Raw genomic sequence first — 17,106 nt, 5'->3', positions numbered from 1 at the left:
ACCGGCGAATTGCTGTCGCCGCAACACATCAGGGTCGCCTTGTCCAAGACCTGAGAGTAGCTTCTCGTCGAAACGGTGAACACACACAGACACACTAAGACGCAACTTGTCATACGTGTGCGTGCAGTTGACGGCATCTGTCGCTGCTTGAAGCGGTGCATCACGGCAGCACTACCATATCTGCCTTGGCCTTGTCCAGGTCCTCCAGGCGCTTGCTCAAGCGCTGCTGCCACACAGCTGATCATCCTGCCGAAGGGATCGTGTCTGGCAGGGGTGAGGAGGACGAGCGGATCGCCGTTGGGATTGCCGTAAAAATGACAGCCGCGCGCCCCCGCGCGTTCGAGCCGCTCCTCCTCACCGCGACGTGCCCCTCGTCATTGTCATCCTCTCTGTCACTGACACTGTCCACGGCGCAACTCATGACGTCCGCAGCTTTCACAGGCAGAAAGCTCACAAGACGCCGACTCGCGCTGGAGGCGCGTGAATCGAACGAGCGGCAGGTCGAGTCTCTAAGGTTAGAGGTGTCCGGCACTGGAATGCCGAGCTGAAGGTCCTGCTCTTCAGCCGCCGCGTCGACGTTAATGCGGTCCGCGGCGCTCCAAGGACCACCTAGGTAGGCGCGCCATTGCCGCGCGTTCTGTGGCGCCGCCGGCTCGCTGGACGGCTGCCGTTTCGACCCGTCCGGCACTTGCTTTGCATATTCCTTTTTCTCGTCTTCATAATTCTCCGCCGCGGTCGAGTCCCCGACGTTCACGGCCGTGAAGAGGGTGCGAGCGAGCGTGGACGAGGGCGAGCGTGACGAGGTCTGCAACATGGTATGCTGCGCCTTACCCTTGTGGTAGATCTCCTCAGCCGCCGAGACACCACCTCCGCTCCCGCCCTCCCCCAGTAAAGTGTGCCATTCCATGTGAAGTGCTGAGGGGTTTGTGGCGCTGCCGCTGCTGTTGTACATCACGCCTCGCGTGTTCTGCACCCGCTGAAGACGCTTTTCCAGCAGTGCTACATTGCGTGCCGTCTCCTCGGAGGTTGCGCCGTAGACCTCCTCCAAGTGAAGGCGCTGCGCCTGCTCCTGCTTCAGTGCCTGCCGCAACTGTGCAATGCGGCCCAACAGACACTGCTGCTGCGCCGAGACGGTGGCGACATCGCCGTCTCCCCCGACTGGTGCCTGGCGAGGGGTGCTGGCATTGGACGTCCCACGGCCGGGGGTGAGCGGCAGCGGTGGAGGCCGCCGACGTTCTGCCGGCGCACCGCTGGCCCGCTGCTCCGCGGCCTCGACGCGCGCGCGCATCGCCAAGAGCATGCGGTCGGCATTCTGCATGAGTTGGTCCATTTGCTCAATGACGCGCCGCTGCGTGATGACCTTCTCTTGCAGCTCAGTGACGGTGTCTGGCACTCGTGTGACGCCCCCCACCGTTGCTGCTGCGCCTGGGCCGCTGCCGAGGTTGCAACGAACGGCACCACCGTTGCCGAGGGTATCCTTGAGCCGCTTGTTCGCCTTCTTCAAGGCCTCCACAGTGGCGACGAGCTCCAGCACCTGCTCCTGCTGCGCCTTTACCGTGTTGTAGAGCTTGTGAACAATGATGTTGCCCTTCTCTTTGAGCTGTCGCAGCGCGGCTAAGACGACGGCGCGCTCGCTGAGGACTTGCTCATACGACGGACGATCCGCCGCGTCCGGCTGCTGCTGCTGCTGCTGCCAAGGCGAAAGAACCGAGCCGGTGAAAGTAGTGCCGGGGTGTGGCGACTGCCGCGGGTGCGAGCGGCCTTGTGACTGCTTGTCGATATTCGAAATGGCGTAAACCAGTTCTTCTTCATCTTGCCGCTGCCACTGCATCAACAGCTCGATTTGCTGCCGCGTCTCGATGATGTTGCGCAGACGCGCGGTGAACGTCGCTGAGGCAGATAACTGCGAGGTGGAAAGCCGCGTCGCAGAGAGCTCACCGGTAGAGGGTGAGCTGCTCTTTGCGTGCCGCGCCTGATCACCGGTGCGGCGATTAGCGTCAGCAGAGAGCGGTCGACGTCCGCGGAGCTTGGTCGAAAGCGAGTCATGCAGCACGTCAGGTTGACCTGGCGCACTGGGACGGCATCGCCTGTCGACTGTCTCCCCTAGCACTCGAGGAGGCGGAGAGAGGCGCATTGGCGGCTGCCCCGCCGCTGTCTCCGATGTTGTGACAGTCGAATGAGGAGAGGTAAACCGCTTTCGACTGGCTTTGAGCAGCGGCGGGGAAGCTTGCTTTGGGGTGTGCTGTAGCAGTTGGAAGGCCTGTCGAGGCACCCCTGCACCGCTGACGCTTGGCGTTGTCTCACACCGTGCTGCGGCACTTGCGCCAATGATCGAATGTAGGTGCCGGTAGCATGTCGTATAGATGTCATGCGAATCCGATGCGGAGTCGCCACTGCCGCTGCTGCGCTGCAGCGAGGAGTTGCTGAGACAAGGGCCACTGCCACCGCGTGGGAGCGGCTCCTGGTATTGCGTGTCGACCATCATGTCCTGCAGCCGCACCGGGGTGCGACCGTTATGCACTGCCGCCGATGCAGCATAAAAACCATGAGGTGGCTGCTCCACCTCGTGGTAATGCAGCTCTACACGATTACGGTGTTGCTGAGCATAGGACATGATGGGCGGGAGCTATGCCGCACACGCACACACACACACACACACACACACGCAAGCAGCACTAGGCCAGGTTGAAGGAGGAGTGAGGCACTCGGAAAAGAGAATAAATACAAACCAAGAAAAAATCAAACACTGTTGACGTTATTCACATCAGCAACAGGGACGACGCGGATGGCAGCGTGGGATCGCCAGGAGGCGAGAGACCCATGCACGCAGTGAAGGGGATAAGAAGAGGCTATCGCGCTCTATGGTACATAGTGGAAAACAAAGACGCTCTAGCAGAACTGCGAGTCGAGGCGGTGTGTCGAGGAGCAGCTGCAGAGAGAGACAGAGAGCACACAAAACACACACACACACACACGTCATGTGCAGGCGTGTACACATATGTATGCGTGTCAGGTGTGGGGGAGAGCAAGGCAAGGGAGAGAGAAAGAAAGGGAGAGGATCACAGGTGCATCTATTCATACAAAGCCAAAATACAGGAGGTGCGTGCGCGGGCCCTGTGCCACCAACTCGATCGACACGGTCGAAAAGCCCCTTCCACACCGTCGATGCATCCCCTTCAGCGCACGTCGCGGGTGCAGTGGCACGCTGGCAGTGACAGCATGGCTGCGTGAGTATCAGCGTGCATGCCGTGTGATCGACTGCCTTCTCACAGGCGATCAGTTTCGCACTGTTATCTGTGACGAGCTCTACAAACACACACACACACACAAGCGCGAATACACGCCTGGCCTCTCCCACTTGTGATAAAAGGAATGAGGCAGAGCTATGTCCATCACACACACTAGAAGAACTCCAGTGCCTCGGCATCCGTGGGGAGGGGGAGGTGTTGCGGGAGAGCGGAGCATGAGAGATGATATTGGCTTTCTAAACCACGTGCCATGCGCGCGCCGTGCGATCGTATACTCGGACGGCAACCTGGATAGGTCCCCTTGCCACCTCTGTTCAAGGAAAGGGGAAGCGGCGCGGGCGAAGGCGAAGGCGGAGGCTGCGTGTGCGCAACGCATTCATTTCCGTCCACGGATACGAAGCTGCGCTCCACATACATCATATGTATCTGCTTAGCCTGTGCATGGGCGTATGTGGGAAGCCGCTCTCTCTCACACCCCCTCTTCGGCCTATCGAGTCCCGCCTGGTCCGGCCTTGGGAGGGAGGGAGGAGAGCCCCTGATCAAGAGGGAACGGAAAACACGTGCGCTACCAGAACATGGATGTATGCGTGTGAGTCTCAGGAAAGTAAACGTCTTCTCACGTGCGTGCTGCTCATGAGCGATAAACATCGCGACGCTGCCCTTGCCACTGCTGCAGATGAGAAAGCGCAAGCAGGCCAGTTGGTCTCTCCACGTGCACAGGTGCCCCTTCCTCCAGCAACGGGCGACGTCAACGACAGCAGGATTAAAAAAAAGTCATTACGATGACGATGATGGCGGTGCTTTTGCCCAGAGTTCAGCCGCCACGCATTCGCCGATGCGAGCGAGTTCTATGCTGTCGCACACAAACACACACCGTTCGTGCCCGTCTTTCTCTCTCCCCCGCTACTTTGTTCCGTTACCGAGAGCTGGCGGGGCGCAGATCCAGTGGCTCACAAGTCGGACCACTACACGGCGCCATTTGGGGATCCGGCGTTGCAGCTCCCAGCTTCTGCCTCGGCACCGTCGCTCTCCTGCTGTGGTTGTTGTTGCGACATGGTCACAAACTGCTGCCACAGGCAAGCCAAGCGGGTGACCTCGACCACAGACAAGTCCAGCACTGTCATCGCGCCGTCCATCCGCAGCTCCTGCAGCATGTACTGCACCAACTCGGCAGGTGCGAATCGAGAGAGCGACTTGTGCACAGTGGCGGCGCGCAGTCCCGGCTTCATGAGCAGGTTGGTAAAGTGAATCAGGGTGGACGCATCGAGGCCGTGTGCGAGTGGCACAGAGCGGGGCTCCAGCGTCAGCATCGCGCCCTCCACCTCTGTGCGGGGGTAGTACGTCTGGTCTACAAATGTCTGCTTGAGGCGAACGTGAAAGAAGCACTGGCAGAGGACAGAAAGGCGGCTGAACTGCACGGACCCAGCCGGTGCCAGAATGCGCTCGGCCACCTCGCGCTGGGTGAAGACGTGTACCGGCACACGGCCAAAGGCGAAGAGCCCGCGATGCTGCGAACAGTCCGCTGCGTAGCGCATCAGTAGCTCCGTGATGATCTCGAAGGGCAGGTTTGCAATTACCTCGACCTTCGCATTCCCGTTGGACCACCAGTGATTCGTCACATCGAAGGCAGGGTTAGGCGATGTTGCTGTTTCCGGGTCTGCCACTCCTCCAGCACCGCTGTGGTGGGTGTCGTCACTGTGTTGGTAGGACTGCCGCGCGCGGCGCTGACGCAGCAGCCGTTCACGTTGAGCCGAGCGCAAAGGCGCACCCTCGTACCCCTCCGCGTCGTTCTCAGCGGTGTCGTCAGTAAAGGCCGCTCTCTGCGCTCCACTGCTTGCAGCAGGGCCGGCTGCCGAGTTGGCCGCCCAAGTCTCCTGCCCAGGGCTGGGTGGCCGCCTTACGTTGGCCTTGACAAAATGCGGAAAGGCCGAATTCAGCAGCTCCAGCTCGTCCACCTTGAGCACGTCGGCCGTCACCCATTGGAACTTATTGTTTGTGTAGTTACGGATCTGCTCCAGATGTGGGTTGAAGCGCTCGTCCACCTCGATCCCAAGGACGCCGACGCAAGGCCGCGTCAGCAGACTCCGTGTGAGTGACCCGACACCGGGTCCCAACTCCACCAGCACCTTGTCCGGCGTCGTGAGTGTTGTGCGACTAAGATAGCTGACGAGTTGATGAGTGAGCTTGAGGTTTAACATGAAGCGCTGGTCGTACTTGGCAAGGAACCCTGCGTGCGGTACTTTGTACAGCTGCTTGATGCCCTCTGCCTTGACACGCGGTCCGCCAGGGCAGCGCAGTGGGGGTAGCGCAACTGGCGCCGCTGCCTGCGGCGATGACGACGAAGTCGAAGCGCCGTGCATCACAGAAGCGCTGATATCGTATGTGGTGGTGGAGCGCTTCGTCGCGGAGGGGCGCCATGACGTCCGCTGCTGCTGCGCTGCTGCCCTGCTCCATCGCGCCTCGATGCGGGACCGACAGAGCCGTGGAGACGCGGAGACCAGCCCCGCGCCGAATCCTCGCTTGCTCGCGGAGAGGGCCAGTCTCCACGACCAGTGCGGTTGGCCCCGCGGGAGTGCACACCGCATCGAATCCGTTGAGAACAGTGCAAGCACAGATTGACTCCGGGGAGGGGGGGGGTAAGAGAAGATGGGTGGAGGTGCGTGTGTGTGTGGGGTGTGGGTGGGTGGCGGGAGGGGCTGTTGTGCACGGTGCACGGAAGACGAATAGAGAAAGCGGAACGAAGGATGAAGGGGGCAAGTTGATGGCGGTGAAGAAGGGGAGCGTCAGGTGACGCACAAGCGCATTTCCGCTGTTTTCAACGTGCCCGTTTCGATGTCACACACAACGTGAGGCCAAACCCCACTCTACCACCGGCCTGCCACAGACTCCCACATCGCGTGGTGCGAGGCAGCGGGTAGACACACGTCGGTGCAGCAATGCGCCGACTCAATCGTCGGGGCACGGCCTCTGCCTCACACTCTCGACTCAGCATCCGCTCTGCAGGCCGTCCCGCACATCCGCGCCCCCCTCCCGCATCATGCCGGCCACCACCTCGTGCATCCCCTCGGAGCGACACTCAGGCTCCCCACACCGACAGGCACTGCGAGGGCCGCGCTTGGGATACGCTCGAGTCACGTTGGCACTTCGCCTATTATATGGATGGCACAAGCGTGTGCACGGCCGCAGGTTGCTCTGACCTATCGCCGTCCAGGACCTGGCTGCCGGCATCAGCAGCGATACATCGCACTGACCTTCCCCCTCCTTTAGGTCGTAGGTGCTTGGCCCTACCACCACCAGAGGTGGCGCAGTATTTGGCAGGGGATAGAGGGGGGAGGAGGGTGCTGCTTGGCGGCACCACAAAGAGTGGGGGATTGGACCCTGAGGTGCAACGGTGAGGTGTGTTCCCCGTCATCAGTGGGTGGCATCCGAGCAGCTGATATGGAAGGGGTGGCGGCGGCGGAGGTGGCATGCATAGGGTTGCCAGGTCTTGTGCGGGGTGACATTGAGGAAAGACCTGCAAGCAAGTCGACCACACAGGTCGCGAGGTGGTGAAAAGATGCAAATGGCAGAGCCTCGCTCACTGTGAAGGAGGCGCGTGCGTTCGGCGTGTGTCGTGCGTGGTGGTAGAGGCGACCGTTGGTGACACAAGACGTTCTTTTTAAAAAAACATATATTCTTCTTCTTTGTGGAGCAAACAGACGAGGATAATACGAGCGAGGCGGCACACGGGCAAATGGCGCAAAAGGCAAAGCGGAAGAAGAGGAGGGAAGAGGGGCGGGGGGGGGGGGATGGGGTGGGGTGGGGTGCAGGGGAGGCGACCTTTTTTTGTTTCACAAATTGCGATCAGGGGCACACACCGTCATGCAGAGACGCGGTGAGCACTAGCCACTCCTGTGCGACGAATACACATGGCAAGCACCCCCGCAGGACAACAGCGAAAATGGAAAGAAAGAAAAAACCCAAATTCGTGGATGTGGCTCCGCAGCTCTCAGCGTCCGATTCTCAGACGCGTGCAACTTCCTTGAGGCAATTGGGGTGCGCACTTGGCACCCGTCCACACACACACACACACACACACACACACACACACAGACAGAGAATAAGAACAAGGAAGAAAAAACACATTGATCACGGAAAGAGGGGTGAAGCATGTGTGCCGAGAACAAGCTGAGGGGGGGGGAGAACATAAACACATACAGACAGGCACACAGAGAGTAGGTGGGGGCGTCATCCCTGTATCAACTCCTTGTTGTGCACCTGCGCCACTTCCTTCCCCTCTCCCTCTTCTTGCGTCTACTCTCTCTTCCCTTGTCCCACTCCGATACACCGCGACCACCACGGCACCGCAGAGAGCAACCGCCCAACGAACGAGAAGAACAACAGCGAAGATATGAAAATAAAATCGTCAAGCAAAGCTCAACACACACACACACGCACACACGGAGGCAAAATAGCGTAACGCAACAGCAACAGCCGCCGCCCTCCACACACTCGCCACACACACACACACAAACACAAACATAAACATGCGCACATACACGCCAGCACCACGGCTAGGCAACCGCACGCTTGTCTTACATCGCCAATGCACGCCGATGGCAATCCTATAACTGTGTCCCCCTCTCTCTCCTTCTGCAGTCAGCATGGACAGTACCACAGCTGCTTTATGCACTTCGGGCTGTTGTGAGGGAGGAAAGGCGAGCAGGTAACGCTTAATCGCTGAGACCGAAGACCAGAAAGTACACGAACTCTGCAACGTTCAACTGCCCTAGCAGCCGCCCTGTGTCCGGGTCCACCATGAAGAGCTCCTTGACGCGGCGCCGCACAAAGTGGGAGAAGATTTCCCGCAGCGTATCCTTCTCGTAAAAGACAAAGATGTGGTCGCTAATCTTGCTCGCCAGCGCCTCCCGCACCGTCAGCTGTGTATCGTACACGCCCTGGTTTTCCATCCGCAGCAAGTCGCTGCGACTGACAACGTCGATGATGATACCTTCCTTCGGAGAGCAAACGGCGATGCTCTCCGTGTTGTGGTCCAGCATGAGCGTCAGCGCCTCGCTCAGCTTCTGCTCCATCGTTGCAAAGATGGGTTTCCGGCGGTGCGCACCGACTTGTGGCACATACGTGAACGGGACATCGAAGATAGAGCTGTAGGGACCGACGCGCACATCAGAAGCGATGCCAACGCCACCAGACCCGCTCGCCCCGGCAGCCTCTGCCTGGGTGATGATAGACGCGACGTAAGGGGGCAGCACATAGGCCTCGCCAAGAGCAAAGACGCCTTGCGGGTCGTCATCGTACTCGTCGAAATTGTTTGACCTGATCTGGTGACTGCTGCTGTGCTGCGGTGAGGAGAGGCCGCTGTCGCCGGCGACGCTGGCCGTGTTTGTCGCTGTGGATAGCGTCAAGTTCGTGCGGTGAGGGGCACCAACACCACCAGCGCCGTCACCTGCTGCGTCGCCGGTGCTGCTGTTCGCGCCGCCGCCGGCCCGGCCGATCAAACCACCGGCCTTCTCAATATGAAAGAACATCACGCCAAGGTACTCGACAATCTGCTCCACATCCATCATGGCGACGAGGCTGAAGTCTTCGCCCTCCTTCTCCGCTAGGGCGATGATGCGGCGGACGCAGTGCTCCCGCATCATCTGCAGGCAGTCGTGCAGCGAGGTGTCTGTCTTGCATGTGATGATACCGCTCTTTGGTCCTGACGGCGCACCCAGCTTTTCCTTTGGCCACCCGAGCCCCTGCGCCGTCCTCACCTCCTGCCAGTGCTCGATCGTCCACAAGGCCACCGCGTCTGCTTCTTTCGGATGTGCCTGGCAGTACAGGAGAATGCAAATGTAGTCGGTGGAGGTGAGTACGCCAACGTACTGCCGCTTGCGCGGGTCCCACAGGACGCAGCTCTGGATGCGCGTCTCCTGGGCGGCGATGAAGGCGACCGACAGCGGCGCCTGCACGTCAAGGACCACCACCTGCGTTGAAACACCGAGCATGTCGTAGCAGCTGCAGTTGCGCAGGAAGCTGGCGATCGGTGCCGCGAGGGTGGCGCACTCCTCATCTGTGGGTCTGTATCCGGCCTCGAGGAGAGAGGAGCCGGCTTGATAGCTCGTGTGCGCCGCACTCGCGGGGTAGTAGGAGTGCTGCACCTCAGACGCAGACATAATTACACGTGGGTGGGTGGGAGAGGGGTGGGGGCACGAGTGATAGCTGAAGGTAGAAGGGTTAGCGAAAAAAAACCAAGAAGTGATAGAGAACAGCGTGTGTCTGAGAGAGAGGGGTGGGGGATCCGCGAGACGTGGGCGTATGGGAGAAAGCGGAAGAGGAGGAGGGAGACGGCGTTCCAAGGCGCGCGCGCACACACCCTAAGCACAGAACGAAACCAAGCCAAGGTAATCAGCAGCGTGCTCTCACTCCAACAGAGGGGGGAGGGGGCGAAGGGGGAGGGAGGGCGACAGAGAGTGAGCGATGCGAGTGTAGAATCGTAGCGAGGGGACGCGCAGTGAGGAGGCGTCCCGAGACGTACGCCTCGCGGAGCTCCGAAAAAAAATCAAAAATGGCGGAGAAGAAGAAAACAGAAAAGTGCGCACGAACAAACTACGTGGCGACTAGGGCGGAGGTGCGGAGATGCGATATGCGCACGTGGCCGTGTATGCGTACGGTTCAGCGTGTGGCGTGGCCACGTAGGGAGTGATAAGAAGAGGGATTCGGGTAATGGTTATCATGGCGGCTAAGCTCGGTGAATCATGGAGCGCATGGATGACGGTCTTCTCTGCACCATGTCACTTGTAGAGAGCGCTCTGAACAAACGACGAGATGGAGGCGGAAACAAGGGTCGATCCTGGGTAGCGCACTCTCCGTCTTTCTTTGTTTTTCGTCCTCGTAAGTTCTTGCGGCAGGCGTGCGTTGTGTCGCTGCGACGGAGACGCCGTCACGTGTGCGCACGCAAGAAGCCACACCGTCGCCGCTAAAGAGGGGTAGAAAGCGGGACAAACAGCTGCGCTCCACTGTACATGGAGACACAGACACACGCACACGCACACACACCCAGCTCCACCCCCTCCTTTTCAACGGGGACCGTTTTTTTTTTTTGCTTCAACGTGTCACTCTACCATGAATATTCCAACACATATACGCATGCAGCCACAGCTCGCCTGCTTCTGGTGGGCTGCGGCTGTGTACAGGAGCCGGGCCATCCCCAACACCGTTTGGCGTCGTTCGGCCAACTGCAGTTCTACTGCATACAGCATGGGTTATGCCCAGGATTACGCTCAGCATCTTCGCAGCGCAGCACAAGCAGCGAAACAGGGAGCAGAGACATGAATTTGCCAAATCGCCGACACTATCCGTGATGAGCTGGTCCAAACGTGGTCATGGTCACAAGTCTCATCCGCACGGCGCCAGCCCAGACCTGTCCTGTCGGCACCAAGAGTCTGCAGCTGTTACCCGAGGGCAGACGGTGCAGGCGCTTGGCTTCCCAACAGAGAGTGTGAGTAACTTAGGCCCTGATATCACATACTGAGGTGGCCGGTATCGTCAGGGACGAGCAACGAAATAAAACTAGAATGAGGAGACGGACGACAGCAGCGTCAACCCCGAAAACTGATGAATAAACGGCTCGAAAGACCCGGCAACTCGTGGGGTAGGAGTGGGGCGCAAGACGAGGAGCTGTGGCTGAAGAGAGGGCGGAGAACAGAGGGCAAGTGAACACTAGCAGTGCTGACAACGCACTCCCCACTGCCACCACCACACATACAGACACACGCACACACGCACAGACACGCATACTAGATAAAAAAAAACAGGAAAGAGGTAGCGCCCTCCTTTTCCCCCTTCTAGAGAATTGTTACAACCGTTCAAGTGGGGAACACCAAGACGTGTGGGTGACGACCACGAGTACCCCTGACGAGGACGAGATGGGAAGAGAGGCAGGGAGGGGGAGGTGCGGATGTAAAGTGGGCACGACCCGGGCACGGGTACAGCGGAAGTGCAGCGTCGTCCTTGTGCAGGCGGCCCCGCACCTGCACGAGATGGAGAGCGCGGATGAGATGTTCCCGACGCCATTGCCCCTCCATAACTCGAGGGTGTCTCTTCTCCGTCACTGATACAACATCTAGCTGATGCTTTTCTCTGATGCGTTGGAGCGCGGCTGGATCAGCTTCTTCCAGTTGACTGCGTAAGCGTTGATGAAGGAGCGGATCTGGGTCGAGATCTGCGTGGCGCTGAGCTCTAGCCTCAACAGCGCATCCGCATCAATCTGCTGCAGCTCCATCAGCACCGACGGTGCGGCGGACTTAGTCTTTTTGTCGTCGTCGCTGACCTTGCCGAGCACCTTGTCTTCCACAGACCCGCGCGCGGCAAGGTACTCGCGTGCCGCGTACATGCCCGCCACACCTGGCGCACCGCCTTCCTTGTCGCCACTGGAGCTACCGAGCAGCTTCCCTTCCAGCGAGTCGATCATCTTCAAGACGGTCATCTGCACCTCCACGCCGAGGTTGTCCTCCGCCTTTAGCTCCGGAATTCGGCACGCGATGACGGTGCGGATCGTTTCGGCGGCGCGGTACATGTCGTGCAGCTGCCCTTGGAATTCACGAAGCGACGCGACGACGGTGACCGGGACCGTTTCCGCGGCGTCGGCCGTGTAGGGCTTCGCCAACACTTCCAGCCATGCGTGGTGTGCGTTCGAGGCGCGCGCCTCGAGGTCACTCACCACCTTCGAGGACCACTCTTCCACCACGGCCAAACTCGCCTCCTCAGTGAAGGTGTCGCGGATTGCCTGCGCCAAAGCACCACGCTTCGGTGGCATCTTTAGAGTACGTGCGAAGGAAGGGGGAGGGAGGGAGGGGAGAGTATGGCAGTGTATGAATGTATGTGCGTGCGCGTGTGGGTCTTGAATAGCAGCGGATGTGTAGCACGCACAGAACCGGATTTGTTACAGAACAAAAGGAATACGAGGGTAGGAGGGAGGGAGGTAGGGAGAGGAGGGTGAGCGATGGTGGTGGGTGGGGGGGGAAGGGGGATAATGAACGGCGATGAAATCAACAGAGCTGTTTTTGCGAATGGCGCTTGTCCACGATGGGAGTGACTGAGCGTGGCGTCGTGCTCTTCGAGAGATCCTTATGCCGGCACACAGACACAGAGGCGCGCATGCAAGAGCAACGGATGCACACGTGACTCGGCTCGGCTGTATCGCGACTTCTCGGGGACTCGTTCACTGCTGCTACTCTAGGCCTCCCTGCTGCTCATGTTTTGTTGTTGTTCTTGTGTGTCCTCAAGAGGTTTCTGTGAAGGAGAGGTGGAAGAGGGTCCAAAGTACCGCACCCTGTTTCTGCACCTTGCCGGATGAACTCCCCATCATCACGGCGTTGCCTACCTCGAGTTGATGCGTGGAGTCGTCTTGGCATGCCGTGATGGCGTCGACTTCGTTGTTGGCGTTGGCGGCAGGGCTTCGGATGCTACGGAGGTGCCATCGGCACGGGCCGCTTTCGCCACTGCCGCCGACGGCATCGCCTCAGAGGCGCGTCGCTTGCGCGTGGCTGAGGCCTTCTTGCCATGCCGTCGTTTTCGTGTCGTGGAGGCACACGGCATCTTCTCAGCCTTCTCTGACTCATCGACCCAGAGGAAGCTGTCTTCATGCTCGCTCGAATCCGCGTGTGACTCATGCGAAAGCGGCGCCGCTGTTGTGGGTACCGGCGACGACGGTTCAACAAACGCGGGCAAAGGATCACTCGCTGCGCCGCCACCGGTGGTCTCCCTCTGCTGACCGTTCCGCCAACGACCACCTTGTCCCCGCGTGCCTCCTCGCGATCGTGACTGATGATACTCGACGGCGGCGCCAGGGGAGTGATTGTCTGTCTCGTCGTAGTAGTACACAAACTGCTTGGCGTTGCCGAGCCTCGACGTAGACCCCGACGCCCCAGCGCCGCTAGCGTGACCTATCACTGTTGGAGAGGAAAAGGAGTGTGCGTATGTGAAGACACTCTGCTCGCGCGTGTACACGTCGGGGCTTGGGCTTCGGCGAGTGAAGACGTAGACCGGGAGCATTGCCGGTCTGATGCGCACCGCTGGCACGCGTGTCGGCATCCCGACAGACACCGCTGGAGAGGATAGACGCTTTAGCGGCCACTGTGATGCCTCTGCGCTCACAGGCCTCGCTGAACAGTGTGTGCTGTTGTTCACGTACACGTGGATCGGATCGGCGTCCAGGCAGAGAGTTCGGCGCACATCTGGCGCAGCGCGAGCAACGTCAGTGCCCACCATGGGCATATTCCCAGACAACGGAGGTAGTAGAGCGTGCGTTCCCTGCTCGCTGGCGGGGCTCTTCTTTTTGCTGTGACTCTGCCGCAGCTCCTCGAGCACTGTCTGCACCACGCTTGCCCCACGTGACGGCGTGGCGGTGGGCGCCAGCGACGCACCGTGGCCGGTGGCCACGGGATCGTCAAACACAGTCGACACGGAGATGCGAAAGCGCTCCGCCACGTCGTCAGATGCGCTCTGTGGAGAAGAGGAGCCGCCAAGTTGCGGGGGCACACTGCCGGGGCCCGCGCCTTCCCGCTTTTTCAGCGTCGCGGCGCACGCCAGCCCAGCGGTGGTCGTCGTCTTGTCTTCCAGCTTCACCAGCGAAGGGCTGAACGCTCCGCGTGCGGCAGGACTCGAGGGCGGCGGCTGAGGTGTCGCTTGCTGCCGATGGTGGTGGCGAACAAGGCGCCAGAGCCATGCACGGTCCAGCACCAGCCGCGCTGCCAGTGGCGAGTGCACCTCATCCGCCACCTCCTCCATATCCTCCGTATCCTTCAACCACTGCCGTAGCGCCGTGACGACAGCAGGGGTCTTTAGGAGGTCCTCGGAGAAACGGTGCTGCTGCTGTTGCTGCATATGGGGCAGCGGAGACGAGCTGCGACTCCCCCTGCCTTGGGAGCAAAGAGGGGGAGGGGAGGAGGAGGGCTGCCTCACTGTTGCGGCTGAGGTATCACAGGCACCCTCCACTTTGGCGCAAACCGGCGTTACAGGTCCGACGCCGCTGTTAGCGATACTCGGCGCGCGTACGAGGTGGTTGCTGGACACCATCCAAGAAAAGGTAACGCCCATCGGCTCGACCGGGGGTGATGCGGGGTGCCTGCCGTTCACGTGGCGGTGCTCGAAAAGCTGCGTTGTGTGGCGGTGCCACCAACGCATGTACTCCTGAACTACGTGAGACACTTCGTAGAAACGACGTGTTGCCACGGTGCGGTGAGGTACACGCACTTGGAGGGCTGTGAACAGCGGCGATGACGATGATGGCCGCGATGCGGATCCTACTGCAGATGTATCGACGCATCGCCACAAGGACTCCTCCGCGAGTTGTTGAACTTGCTCCACCGTCGTTGCAGCACACTCCACTGCTTCCGCGTCGATTGATGTGTCCCTGCCATGCCCCCCCGCACCATCGCCACCGTCGGCGACGTTGGCTTCGTCGAGAACGCCGCTGTCTTCGTCGAATGCACATTCGAGGAAGCTCAGCACGTCGCCCTCCTGAAGCTCCACGCTGCGGCCCTGCGGCACCCGGTCGGAGCCCACAAAGATTGGATTCTCGCTGTGGTTGATGAGGAGGTAGTACGAGGTCTTGAAGACAGTCGGCGTAGGCTGGCCAGCGACACCTGCTACAACAGCATCGCCTCGTGTCGTTGGCTCAACGATTACCACGTCGTCATCGTCCCCGACCTCGTCAACCGTTATCGCATGTGTCCTGCTCCGTGGCAGGGGTGGGTACGCTTTGTAGAGCTGCCGGTGCACGGCTGCTGCTTGCACGTACACGACGCGCGCATGAAGCCGCCCAGCACACTCGTGCCGCAGCCTGTAGACGGCCGGAAGGGCCGAGTGGCGGCCAAGCACCACGTGCGCCACCTTCGTACACCAGTAGTCGCTCTTCCATGGAGACGTTGTGCGCAGAGAGGCCGCAGCGACGGTAGATTCGAATTGGACGTAAAACGGGGCCAGCAGCGCCGGCGTCGGCAGCCGAGGAAGTCGCACGTCCTCGTTGCACAGGCAAGAGTTGACCACAGCCAACTGGAAGGCAGCCGGTTCACCGGGGTGCGAGGAGACGGGGCTGTCATGCGACGCGGCAGCTACAGGGGAAGCTGCCTTTCTCGACGCCTTCTTGCGGGGCATGACACAATGTCACTGCGTGGAAGAAGAGAGAACCGACCAGAAGGGGGCTCTCTTTTCGGCTGCGATCACGCACACGCACGCGGAGAACACGATGGAGTGCGAGTGACGACGCGCCGTCTATGTAGCTAGAGTTGACTGCTCTATGTATAGGTGCGCCTGTGCGCGGGAAGCACACGCCACCGGTTAGCTCTCCCTCTGCTCTCCTCCGGACCCACACACAATGTGCTTTGAGGAGAAGGACAGATGCCGTCAATTCAGAGGGACACTCGCGTTCTCGACTTGCAACGGGCTATATGGCCATTGGCGCACACACTTTGTGCTTGATCCTCCTCTCTCCCCGCTTCCTACGTGCGGTTGCTGCGAGGGCGCACGAATCGTATGGCTTCCGTTGTCTTCCTCCTGCTGGTTACTGGTTCCGTGCGTGATCCGTGTGGGCTGTGATGAGGGGGTTTGCACGGCACGGGCTGGTCAATTGGCAAGGTATGGCGAAAAGGAGAAAGGCCGGAGGTGGGGGTACGAGGGAGTGGCCGGGAAACAGAAAGCCCTGCAGACCGAAGGAGAGGAGGCGTGAGCTCAGAGGCGATGCGTGAGTAAGATGACGGCGTGCTGTGCGAGACACAGGTGGTGGTGGTGGGATGTCAGCAACCTCAACTGCGCCACTCACCCAGCCAAAACATGACCTCGAGATAACCCACGAAAAGGGCAAACCTTTGGACAACTCGCGCACGCTTGTATCGCTCGCTTTTGTGTTGCCCCTTGGCACAGCATTCCTCTTTCATGTCTTTTCGCCTTGCCCCAGTCTACCGCGGGGGAGCCGGGGAAGAGAGAACGTGCGCGCATACATGTTGTCCACCTACGTCTCCTTCGGCGCACTTCTTTCTTCTGTGGCGCTACAACCTCGAGCTCCCCCCCTCTCCCCCGCAGTCAGCGCTACCGCACCTTCTAACCCGAGAGCCGCGGTCTGGCACAGCTACGTGGGAGTGTGAGGAACCACACCCTGAGTCTGATAACGAAGGATCAGTCTTCCCGCTTCTGCACCCGAACGTTCCTTGAGGCAGTGTGTCAGCTGGGTGCACTCTCGTCGTGCGCATCGTATGCACATGATCCGGGCACTCAAGCCAGCAAAGTGCCTGCCCGTGTGCACGTGCAACACAGCTGCGTTGGTATGCGCACTCTAGCAGAAGAAAATGCAGCTCCGCGGCGTGTCGTCTTCCCACATGACACGCTACCACCCCTGTGAGCATCTGATTGTCCTGTCCTGTCCTTCTCCGGGACACTCGATGGGCAGCCCTGTCTTCAGAGCTCTTTGAGGGGTCGTGCGGCTGGTGCTGCTCCTCGGCGCGGAGAGGGGTTTGCCAGGATCTTCGGCCCGCTAGTGCCTCTGCTGCCTAGTCCGCCCTTCACCTCTCACGCAGAGCAAGACGACGCTTGCATTCGCCTGTTGCCGGACTTCGGTGCACCCGACATGCTTGACGGTAGCGGTCTCTGTCGGTGTGGTGACAGGTGAGGCGATGCGCCTAAACATTCGCTCTGTTTACGTTGGCGTGTCGTCTGTGGCAAGAGAGGGGGTTAGAGACTGCACGGAGCGAGAGGGGTCGTGTGGATTGCAGCTGCCATGCTGTGCGAGCAGAGGACAGGACAGTCGCCAGAGGTCATGCAGGCAAGGAGGGGGTGGGCCCTGTCCCTGGGCCCTCAGGAGACGGAGTGACGCGTTTTC

At 60.1% G+C, this 17,106-nt stretch overlaps 5 protein-coding genes across 5 annotated transcripts; all 5 read right to left on the bottom strand.

Moving 5' to 3' along the window:
- Positions 1-241: 241 nt before the first annotated feature.
- Positions 242-2,614, bottom strand: LMXM_34_0780 (hypothetical protein, unknown function; the record flags this gene model as incomplete). The annotated part of the gene is made up of 1 exon (XM_003879026.1): positions 242-2,614. One exon carries the CDS (start codon positions 2,612-2,614, stop codon positions 242-244), a length of 2,373 nt encoding a protein of 790 aa, XP_003879075.1.
- A 1,599-nt stretch (positions 2,615-4,213) lies between these two features.
- On the bottom strand, positions 4,214-5,608 carry LMXM_34_0770 (putative rRNA dimethyltransferase; the record flags this gene model as incomplete). Its single annotated transcript, XM_003879025.1, has 1 exon — positions 4,214-5,608. The coding sequence occupies one exon, from the start codon at positions 5,606-5,608 to the stop codon at positions 4,214-4,216; it is 1,395 nt and encodes a 464-aa protein (XP_003879074.1).
- A 2,352-nt stretch (positions 5,609-7,960) lies between these two features.
- Positions 7,961-9,406, bottom strand: LMXM_34_0760 (conserved CBS domain protein; the record flags this gene model as incomplete). Its single annotated transcript, XM_003879024.1, has 1 exon — positions 7,961-9,406. One exon carries the CDS (start codon positions 9,404-9,406, stop codon positions 7,961-7,963), a length of 1,446 nt encoding a protein of 481 aa, XP_003879073.1.
- A 1,949-nt stretch (positions 9,407-11,355) lies between these two features.
- On the bottom strand, positions 11,356-12,048 carry LMXM_34_0750 (putative proteasome activator protein pa26; the record flags this gene model as incomplete). Its single annotated transcript, XM_003879023.1, has 1 exon — positions 11,356-12,048. The coding sequence occupies one exon, from the start codon at positions 12,046-12,048 to the stop codon at positions 11,356-11,358; it is 693 nt and encodes a 230-aa protein (XP_003879072.1).
- A 563-nt stretch (positions 12,049-12,611) lies between these two features.
- LMXM_34_0740 (conserved hypothetical protein) lies at positions 12,612-15,389 on the bottom strand (the record flags this gene model as incomplete). Its single annotated transcript, XM_003879022.1, has 1 exon — positions 12,612-15,389. The coding sequence occupies one exon, from the start codon at positions 15,387-15,389 to the stop codon at positions 12,612-12,614; it is 2,778 nt and encodes a 925-aa protein (XP_003879071.1).
- Between the last annotated feature and the right edge of the window lie 1,717 nt (positions 15,390-17,106).

This window comes from Leishmania mexicana, chromosome 34 (genome assembly GCF_000234665.1).
Source record: "Leishmania mexicana MHOM/GT/2001/U1103 complete genome, chromosome 34".
NCBI lineage: Eukaryota > Euglenozoa > Kinetoplastea > Trypanosomatida > Trypanosomatidae > Leishmania > Leishmania mexicana.
Note: the sequence above shows the minus strand (reverse complement) of the source record. Positions and strands in the feature narration are given on the sequence as shown.